General features: G+C 30.4%; 1 protein-coding gene across 1 annotated transcript; it reads left to right on the top strand.

Moving 5' to 3' along the window:
* The first annotated feature begins 7,222 nt into the window (after positions 1 to 7,222).
* LOC105109439 (G-type lectin S-receptor-like serine/threonine-protein kinase At4g27290) lies at positions 7,223 to 11,418 on the top strand. Its single transcript, XM_011004163.1, has 7 exons — positions 7,223 to 8,671; positions 9,009 to 9,146; positions 9,339 to 9,496; positions 9,651 to 9,861; positions 10,264 to 10,501; positions 10,584 to 10,734; positions 10,808 to 11,418. Exons 1-7 carry the CDS (start codon positions 7,402 to 7,404, stop codon positions 11,108 to 11,110), a joined length of 2,469 nt encoding a protein of 822 aa, XP_011002465.1. The 5' UTR covers positions 7,223 to 7,401; the 3' UTR covers positions 11,111 to 11,418.
* Positions 11,419 to 11,794: the final 376 nt, after the last annotated feature.

An 11,794-nucleotide genomic window follows, 5' to 3' on the forward strand; every position in this document is an offset into this window, starting at 1 on the left:
CAAACAATAGCCCTTTGGATAAACTTGACTACAAATGCATTTTTACACATTGGAACCAAAACTATTAGGCTTAAATGATTCTCGGCTGGCTGTAACAACAAATGTAGATAAAATAGGTTGTTTTAGTGATATTTGTCAAATATTAGGAAATCAATATCATTTGTTTTTTTTTAAATATTTTATGTTTATAAATATATTAAAACAATATAATTTTTTTATTTTTTAAAATTTATTTTTAATATTAGTATATCAAAATATCTAAAATCATAAAAAAATAAATTAAAGCAAAAAAAAATAAAAATTTCAAATGTTTTAAAAACACTTTTAGAATATAAAAACAAATAGACTCTTGATATATTAAGGTGGTCTTTAGTAGTATTATCGTTAAATTATACATTTATAAATTTGTAATTTTATTATTTTAATTTTGATATCAAAAAAAAATTTAAAAAAATAAATATATAAAAAAAATATTTTAAATCATATCAGTTGTGATAACTCCAAATATATTGTACGAAAATTACGTTGGTTGAAAAAGTAAAGTAAAAAGGTAGATAACTGGAGAGTAAAACCAACACAACATCATTTAAAAAAAATATTTACCACATTTCTAAAGAAAACATACATAAAAATATCATGATTATAGTCTCTTAGATTATAGGATTTGTCATTTAATGAAGGTAAGTCATTAACCTAACGAAATTTAAGTGTGTATCTGGTAATGAGATTTAAAGTGTTTTTTAATTAAAAATATTTTAAAATAAAGTTTTTTTATAATTTTTATTTTTTTATGTTAGTATATTGAAATTATTAAAAAAAAATCTAAAAATGTTAATTTAATAATTTTAAAATAAAAATAATTTTAAAAGTAAAAAGCACTATCTTGATTAACCAAGCCGACCGATTAAAAGCCAATCAGATAAAAAATAATTAGGTGTGCTCGTAAACTAAAAGACCAGCAGTTATCTCAAATACATGGCAGCAGCGGCCGGGTTAACGACTCGGCTCCGGTTTAAGAACATTACAATAGTACATGAACCGCGGATTAGAAGACAATCATCGTCAATAGAAGCCAGGCATGATCCAAGTTCAAAAGACACTACTCGTCTTTCAAATCAGACGACTGGACGAAATAAAAGCAAAGACCCATTGATTATGAATGACTGCTACTGTTGGCTAAACCATACCGGAAACATGAATGAACGTGGAAGGAGGAAGTTGCCATGGAAGAATTTAAACTTCTCCCAATTTCATATATTCAGCAAGAATGATCTGCCTTCTTAGCTGGATTGTGGACTTGATGCCTGGATGCCACGGTAATTATTGAACACTGTATCTTCTTTGGTCTTTCTTATGCTGCGAGTCCGATTATTAATATGTTTTTTCAATAAAAAAAAATTAAAAGCATAATTATTAAATCTTTACCAATCCGGTGGGTCGATTTAGGGATTAGACTGGTCTAAGTTTGTTAAAAGACAGGCTGGTGCAATGATTTGGTCAAACCCGGTCAACTATGAGGGTCAATTTATGACCTAGGAGACTCGAATGAGACCCGATTTTTTTTTTCAAATGTGAAATTTAAAATTCATCAATATATATACTTTATATTTTCAAAAAAAAGTAATGTTTTTTAATGTGGAATAAAAAACCTTCAATTTAAATACTTCAACTTAAAATGATAATATAGTATTTTTTTATTGTGAGATTTGAAATCCGTTTATATATATATATATATATATATATATATATATATATTATGTTCCCAAAAAAAATTGTTTATTAGTGTGAATGTCATATTTTTTTCCATACAGTATGGACATACTAGTTTTTCATGCGTGCTCCAATAAGACACCATTCCATAAGTTGGAAAATCATTAATAGCACACGTCAAAGCTACCCTCATAAGAAAATTCTATTTTCTTAATATTTTATAAGTCAAAGCCTTGGAGGACAACAATTGCATCAACTCATCAATCAATGGTCAAAGAAAAATATCTATATTCTGATTTGGACTGTTTGGACTGAGTATCAGCATAAATAAAAACATGAACTCCAACCTTATACAAATCCTCTATGGCAAGTTGTAAACCATAAGTATAACCAACCAATAAGAATAAAGTGCAATAAATGACCCAAATAGGTTGGATTCATCTACACACAACCAAAGACACACGTTTTCTAATTTATCTGAAAAGTGAGGATGAACACTATTAAAGTATTTTCATACTTCGTCGTTAGAAAAATGCACCATTACTCTATCAACCATATCATGAGATTGGTGTCATGTCATATGTTCAACAATCTTTGGTGACATGAATAACCTCAGCAATCTAGTTTTAATTGAAAGTATCTAAGTTTTTTATATGCTACGAGAGTCTTTTCCATGTCAATCTTGGGTTTGTAATGGGAATGCCTACATGTCATGCACTCAGTTACCTTAGCATTTTCAAGGTGTGATTAGTACTTAAAAGTGTATTTTTATCAAGGTTTTATATCATAATTTTACACTTGAAGTATCAATAACTCCTTAACTAAAGCATGTTTTATAATAACATATTTAATAATATATAATACTTTTAATTTATGGTAAATGTTCAGTTTAAATGTAGGCATATTACATAAATAAATATAATTTATAAAAACAAAAAAAAAAGAGCAAAAAAAATGATGATAATAAAAATATAGATAAATTTAATTCCGTAGCCTCCCTAACATAAGCAGTTAAGTTTGAATGGTGTTTTAACACCTAATACTCTAAAGTCAACTGACTTGGGAGCTATTGGCGCAATGTTTGTTATATAGGTTGAGGAGAAAAGCTTAAGGTAATCAAACATTGCATTATCTACATATCAATATCTGCAACCCAACTTACTAAGTTTGTAGGGGTGTATTAATACTTGCCCTAAGACCAACTAGTTTGGGAGTCATTAATCGCAAGCTTGTTACATAAGTTAAAAATGCATTATATTTTAAGTTACATGTATATATATATTTTTTTTAAAAAAATTCAACCTAATAAAGTTAACCTTAAGTTACATGTATATGTGAAAAGGTTATACTAATGGTGTAAGAATAAGTATAGTGTAAACTTAACATAGACTTCAATATTTAATACTAACATGTTTTGTATTTGTTATCTTGTTCACTCTTTAATACTTCGCTTGTTAAATGACTAATCTAGATTTATGTTGTATAACACTTGATACAATAAATGCTTGGCACCTTTATAACTTATATTGTATAGTATAACCGACTTCTGAGTTAAAGGAACTTGATTTATTGTTAATATAAGTTATAATCATAAATGTCTGACAACATTTACAAGTATTAACATTATTTGAATAAGATAATTAATGTAATCATGCTTTTTTTATTTAATATATATATTATGTTCCCAAAAAAAATTGTTTTTTTTTCAATGTGGAATTTAAAATCCATTAGTATATATACTTTATATTTTGAAGAAAAAAAATTATTTTTTTCAATGTTGGATTAAAAAAACCTTTTGATTTAAATACTTCAACTTAAAAGGATAATATAATATTTTTTTTAAAATGTAGGATTTGAAACCTATTAATATATGAAAAAATTATTTTCTTTTCAATGTGGGATTTGAAACCCACTAGTATATATATTCTATGTTTCCAAAAAAAAACTTATGTTTTTTCAATGTTGGATAAAAATTTTTTTTATTTAAATACTTCAATTTAAAAACTTAACATAATATCATTTTAATATGAGATAAAAACATTTTAAATATTTTTTAAAATTTTATTATTTACAATATGTATAGCCTATATTTACATTGATATTTTTCTTAATTGTTTCATATAAAATATTAAAATTTTAGTTTTTTTAATTTTTCCTAGTTGATCCGAGTTGACTCGAGTGAACCCGGTTGACCTATGAAACTGGAGACTCAACCCCTTTGCCATGTTAACCCTCAGGCCGAGTTTAATAACCATGTATAAAAAAATTGTATTTGTATAGAGGTTGATTCAATTTGAGCTAGTTAATTTGATAAGTTCAAAGACAACTCAGATAACTAGTAAAAATATATTTTAACTCTAGAAAATCTTAGGATGACATCTTCTTTTTCTAAAACAAATATATTGAACGACAATTTATTAGATAGATCCAGATTAATCTATTAAATTTGTGATATGTGTTATAAAACCTCGATAACTTAGAAAAAAACTCAAAACAAAATATGAAACTTAATTCTTAATTAATTTAATATTAAATAATAAAATTAAAAATTAAAAATAAAAAATAACAAAAAATAACCTTAATTATCTTGTATTAATATGTCAAATCCATGACATAAATCATTTATATTTTTTTTTATAAATGTTTAGATTCATATTTTATTAAGAGATATTTGAGTTTTTTATATATATATTTTTGTTCAAAGATCTTGTTTAAAAATATATTCAAATTAAAATGATATTGTTGAAATACATGCTACCAACATTTTAATTATACAAATAAAGAGCAATAAACTCTTAAAGACTTGCTCTTAGTTATTGCCATTTTGATCACTGATTGGTCTTCAAATCATAAGAACCATATCAAACATAGTCATTGCGTACAGTCGTGATGTAAGCATCAAGTTCTAAGCGTACTGCTACGATTGTGGTGGAGCCGGAAATTAGTTCAAAGATTTCTTCATACGGTAATGATCAACTCACATGCCCGCAACGTTTCAAAATTCAAAGTCCTCGCCAGACACATAAGCAGCTAGACTGGCTTAGCTCGGAAATTAGCAGGGAAAATTATATTTAACCGCCACGTCAATAAATATACATTAGGCATTCTAAAAATAAAAATAAAAACATTTCACAATTAATTTATTCAGGAATGAAGTTTAAATTCAATGTATTTAATTATTTTCACCTTATTTTTAAATCCTTTCTAAATAAAAAAAAAAGATAAAAATGAATTTTAAATCTCTAAACCCAATTTATATATTCCTAAAATAAATTAAAAAATAATATAGATAGCTTGTGTTATGCTGTGAGCTCAGTAAAATTTTTCCTAACATTAAAAAATATTAAAATAATACTAATATTTTTAAAGAAGTAAAAAAAATATGAGATCTAGATTATCGAGTTAACTAGTTCAATAAACCTAATTAATTTAATGATATGATTTTAAAAATATTATAAATAACACACGAAAAAGATAATAATTAACTATAAAAAATAACATGTTAGTATCATATTTAGAAGTAGAAAAAAGAAAAGCTCATTGAAGCTCTGTCATTAACATCGCTAAACCACTAAAAAAAACTTATCAAGACGATTCATATATCATTACAAGAGGTTTCATAATGACATCAAGAGAGACCAAACGAACTATCAGAGCAAATACCTAAAAAGTAAACTGTATAAAATATCATAAAATGAATATTTAATGCTTATATATGATCAACTAATTTAATATAATTGAAAAATATTTTCTACAAAAAACTAAATTTAATAGAGAATGATAAATTAAAAAAATTAAGATAACTTGGGTTATTATCAAAATTAAGGAAAGATCATATAAAAAACAAATAAAAAATAATGGAGTTCAATCTCTAATTAAATAAATGTAGAGAAATGAGATTGAAAAAAATATGAGCTTAAAAAAAAATCCAAGCAAATTTAGGTAAATTTCTAAACTTGAATTAATTTTTTAAACTTACAACTCAAGAAATCTATACATGAGCTTAATCAAGATGCTTAATTTCAAACAAATTCAATATTAAGGCATGTAATAAAAAAATTAATTTTAAAATATTTGTAAGAAAAAAACAATTAAAATAATGAGGATTAAATTGATAAGGAGAAAAAACATAAAAAGAATAAAATTGTAAAAAAAAATTAACTTTTAAAATTCATCTCAAATGAAAAAAATATCAATTAAAAGAACTATAATCAAATCTAAAATATAAAAAAAATTAAAAGAGGATGAAATTGAAAAAACTTTAATTTTATAAATCATATCAAATAAAACAAACAGTAATAAAAAAAACTAAAAATAAAGAAATAATAAATTAAAAAACTGCTTTTAAATTTTACAGGGTTATCATAAAAATTAAAAAAAAATCACTTATACCCAACTAGAGATTTGTTTGGAACATGTACCATATTAGGATGGAAAAAAAGCCTACATGAAATAAATGCTATTTTATATAAATTATGATATGACTATCATATGATATCATCATATGATGTATCACATGCTGTTTAAAAAATACAGAAATAATTATATATATTAACTATTTTTTAATAATATTGATATTAAATAAATTACTAAAAAATTTCTTGACATATTTGATTATATATATATATATATAATTTACCTTTAAAATCAAATGAGTCATTTAATTGTTTAGACAAAAATAAAAAGATGATAAAGCCTTTGAAACCAAGTTTAGAAAATTTCATTTTTAAAAATAATTATCTAATTTTACATGTTGAAAAATTGGAAAACATTTCATGCTTTGGTCCTATTCATATATGGTATTTTTGACCATTAGAAAAAAACTATTATACCCCATGAAAGGCTTGATAATTCTGAGGTTAAGGCAAAACCACAACTTTATTATTATAATCTACTGTACAGACTGAGCACTTATAATTTTTTTTTTTTAATTTGATCGAAAAATGTTATCCATGAGTTCGATGTACGCGTGGAAAGACAGTGACGAAAGCCTCTTCCTTCATTAGCTTCTTCCTTCATTACTGGGCATGTTTGTCGTTGTGATTGGCAGCCTCTTTGCCTGTGAGCATGATTGCGTTGTGATTTTAATTGTTTTTTAAATAGTTTTTTATTTTTAAATTTATTTTTAATGATAACCAAAAAAAATTGAAAGTATAAAAAGAAATTATTTTTGAAAAAGACAAATTATTTTTTATTTTTAATGATAACCAAAAAAAATTGAAAGTATAAAAAGAAATTATTTTTGAAAAAGACAAATTATTTTTTATTTTTAATGATAACCAAAAAAAATTGAAAGTATAAAAAGAAATTATTTTTGAAAAAGACAAATTATTTTTTATTTTTAATGATAACCAAAAAAAATTGAAAGTATAAAAAGAAATTATTTTTGAAAAAGACAAATCAAATGGGGCCTACATGACAAGTCAATGATAATGTGCAGGTCAATGCCAAGCTGTTGAAAGGAGCACTTGGAATATCTCTCTTTCTTGATATAGCGAGCCGTCTTGTCTCTAGACTATTTGGCGCTCTATGGACCATACTGCACATCTATAATGGCATTTGCTACTTTCTGTAGCTTTCCCAGGAGATCATTTCAAGTGCTTGAATCTCCCTTCCATTTTCTTTCCATTGGTTATTTTACATCCTGGTCAAAAACAGTTTGGCACTGCATCCAAAACCATGTGAATATCAATGGATTACTTTAGTTTGCTTCTTTTCTGCTCCTCTTTGTTGTTGATTATTATACCATCCACAGCAGTTGACTCCATAAATACAACTCAATCATTTAGAGATGGGGATTCCATTGTTTCAGCTAGTGGAAGCTTTAAACTGGGATTTTTCAGCTTCGGCAGCTCCATCAACCGTTACTTGGGCATATTGTACAACCAAATATCTACCACGACTATAGTTTGGGTTGCTAACAGAGGAACCCCGCTTAATGATTCTTCAGGTGTTTTAAGGATTACTAGCCAAGGAATTCTTATCCTTGTTGATCGAAGTGGGAACACAATATGGTCTTCCAACTCATCAAGGTCTGCAAGAAATCCTATTGCGCAGCTTTTGGATTCAGGAAACCTTGTTGTGAAAGAGGAGGGTGATGGTAACCTGGAAAATCCCTTGTGGCAGAGTTTTGACTATCCTGGTGATACGTTCCTGCCAGAGATGAAGCTTGGAAGGAATAAAGTAACAGGTCTGGATCGGTACATATCATCATGGAAGGCAGCTGATGACCCTTCTAGAGGTAATTATACTTACAGACTTGATCCTGCTGCATATTCTGAGTTAATTATGAGAGAGGGCTCAAGCGAGAGGTTTCGGTCCGGACCATGGAATGGTATGCGGTTCAGTGGTACTCCTCAACTGAAACCAAATCCAATATACACATACAGATTCGTTTATGATGGTGATGAGGAATACTACACCTATAAGCTTGTTAACAGCTCATTTCTTTCAAGGATGGTGATAAACCAGAATGGTGATATCCAGCGCTTCACCTGGATTGATCGAACGCAATCTTGGGAACTTTATCTTTCAGTGCAAACTGATAATTGCGATCGTTATAAACTTTGTGGCGCATATGCCACCTGTAGTATCAACAACTCCCCTGTATGTGGTTGTTTGGAAGGATTTTCTCCAAAATTTTCTAAAGACTGGGACACAATGGATTGGTCAAGTGGTTGTGTTAGAAAGACTCCATTGAATTGCTCTGAAGATGGGTTTCGAAAGTTCTTTGGCGTAAAGTTGCCTGAAACAAGAAAATCCTGGTTTAACAGGACCATGAGTCTCGACGAGTGCAGAAGCACATGCCTGAAGAACTGCTCCTGTACAGCTTATGCAAATCTGGACATCAGCATTAATGGAGGGAGTGGATGCTTGCTTTGGTTAGGTGACCTGGTTGATATGAGACAGATCAATGAAAATGGGCAAGATATTTATATAAGGATGGCTGCATCAGAACTAGGTATGAAATCCTCTCTCCGATTCAACTCTCAAATGCTGAGATTCTAATAACTTGCCAAATGTAGTACATACTGCATGAAATTAACTGTCTGAATGTTATGTCATTGTGGTGAATTTTCTCATCTAGATTGGCGTCTTGCTCATGCTGAATCGATAGATACATGAACATATTTGTTTTACAACTAATGAATATCATATATGAGAGAGTTCGATTGGTCTGGCTCCCTAATGACTTCTGTCCACCCATACCGATCAACCATTCGAGTAAAGCAAGAATGAGAATTTCCTATCTGATTTCTAACTTCAAGTTTCTCTTCTCTTAACTGCCTTATGTCTAGAAAACGCTGGTTCCGCAGAGGCCAAATCCAAAGAGAAAAAACGAACGTGGAGCATAATAATTTCTGTGATATCTATAGCAGTGGTCTTCAGTCTAGCCTTGATCCTGCTTGTCCGGAGAAAGAAGATGCTGAAAAACAGTAAGTTCTCCAATCCATTAAATCATAAATTCCCCGCGTCTACTCCTTTTCAAGCTTGTTAAACATTTATACATGGTTGTTGTTCATATGAAATACCACGGAAATTTGTAAAGGAACTCAATATATTTGAAATTCAATAGAACATAGATGATTATTTGTTTCTTTTCAAGTCATTGTTATGATACTTCGCAGGAAAAAAGAAAGATATTCTGGAACCAAGTCAAAATAACCAGGGCGAGGAGGAAGATCTAAAATTGCCCATGTTTGATTTAAGTACGATGTCTCGTGCCACCAACTACTTTTCTCCGGCCAATATACTCGGAGAAGGTGGTTTTGGAACTGTCTATCAGGTAATACTTTGATAAACAGCCCCACAATTTGTCGACATTTCGAAATCGAGTGGTACAAGCTACTGGCAGCGCTGATGTAGCTCTGTGCAAGGTATCAGTTTTAGTAAATGACAATAAGGCATGCATATAATATATGTGGAGTGACCATTTACAGGGAAAGCTAAACGATGGACAAGAAATAGCTGTGAAGAGGCTTTCAAAGACTTCAAAGCAAGGACTCGATGAATTCAAAAACGAAGTCTTGCATATTGTGAAACTTCAGCATCGAAATCTAGTGAAGCTTCTAGGTTGCTGCATTGAAGGTGATGAAACGATGCTGATATATGAGATGATGCCCAACAAAAGCTTGGACTTCTTTATCTTCGGTACGTGTCTCAAAACTCTTACAAATTTAGCTGCTGTATTTCTCGCTTAATTTTGTTGGCACGCAAACTCCAAATCCTACTTTGTTTAAGTGATGCTTTGACTGGAGCCACGGCTAAAGCCAAGTCCTGGTAGCAAAATCAAAATTAGTAGCATATTATTGGGAGAGAGGAGAAATCATAAGTACATTTAACCTGCCCCTGTTAAGCTTCCTCTATTATCCCTTTGAAAATGATGCGCTGTGTATTGAGGAAGGGATTTCTCTGCTTCTCTTGTCACACATGCTGCCATTATAATTCGTCATACCAGAACATACAACAAAATATTGGTTATGCATTGCCTTTTCTCCTTCCCATGCATTTAAATAACCTGAAAATAATTAAATAACGAACAAAATTTTGCAGATAAAACAAGGGACAATCTACTAGACTGGCCTCAACGCTTCCACATTATCAATGGGATTGCTCGGGGACTCCTTTATCTTCACCAAGATTCGAGACTAAGAATAATTCATAGAGATCTGAAGGCCAGCAACATTTTATTAGATCATGAAATGAACCCAAAAATTTCTGATTTTGGCCTGGCTAGAAGTGTCGGAGGAAATGAAACTGAAGCCAATACAAATAAGGTGGTGGGAACATAGTAAGTGCTCTTCTATTTGCCGGTCGTTTACAGTTCTTGAAATGTGATTTAGCATTTTCTAACATTGAATGTCTTCCTGCAGTGGCTACATAGCACCAGAGTATGCAATTGATGGACTCTACTCTGTGAAATCAGATGTCTTCAGCTTTGGTGTAATGGTGCTAGAGATAGTGAGTGGCAAGAGAAATAAAGGATTTTGTCATCCAGACCACAAGCAGAACCTTCTCGGACATGTAAGTTTCGCAGCAGAACCATTTTATTATCTCTGCATTCCAAGCTGCATGCTAATATAATGCTTAATGCCAGGCATGGAGATTATTTACAGAAGGCAGGGCCTCAGAGCTTATTGCAGAATCAATTGTAGAATCATGCAATTTCTATGAAGTACTGCGTTCGATACATATAGGTCTATTATGTGTGCAGCGCAGTCCGAGAGATAGGCCAGGCATGTCAACAGTGGTTATGATGTTGGGCAGTGAAAGTGAATTGCCTCAGCCGAAAGAGCCTGGTTTTTTTACCACAAGGGATGTTGGTAAAGCAACTTCTTCTTCAACTCAGAGCAAGGTTTCAGCAAATGAAGTCACCATGACACAACTAGAAGCAAGATAGTTCACTCTTTTGTAATGGTAGTTTTTCTACTTTTCATACCTGGGACTTTTTCTGTTATAGAAACGACTCCATAGTTTTCTGTCTTCTGTTCTCTCATTCAGAAATTATTTAGTTATATTATCATTTGTATAGGCATTTGTTCACCCACCCACCCCCTTTTTGGTAATTGTCCAGGCTTCTGTTTGATTTAAAGATGAAGATCTACCAAAAAAGAAATAAGAAAAACAGAACTTCATGTTTACATCAACAGGAATGTCTCCCCATTGTTTGTGTTCCCAAGTTTCAAATGCTAGCTTCCATTGCTCTCAGTTACATACATCTCAATATCTTGGTAACTGGAAAAATATTCCACATTTGCTGTCGATTTCCAAGTGAAACCGTCAACAATCCCGACCTCCTGCATGTATCATTGTAGGGATAAGCTACTATCAATCCAACACCACTCATTTGTCTTCCTGGCTTCTCTTGAGTTCACATTTCTGGTCTGCAAAACTTGTGCAAAAAAGGTCCAAAATGGCAACTAGCCGAACCACAACAAAATACCATTGCCGTGGAATCCTGGGGCGTTCAAAACACAGTTAACAGTACATTAACTTTACTGACCAGAACAGATCAGAACTCCTAGTAAGAAAGGCGTAAAATAAGAGGATAAAAGTATACTAAATAGCATCAACCCAGCACAAT

The sequence above is a fragment of the Populus euphratica genome, unplaced genomic scaffold (genome assembly GCF_000495115.2).
Source record: "Populus euphratica unplaced genomic scaffold, PopEup_1.0 scaffold218.1, whole genome shotgun sequence".
Taxonomy (NCBI): Eukaryota; Viridiplantae; Streptophyta; class Magnoliopsida; order Malpighiales; family Salicaceae; genus Populus; species Populus euphratica.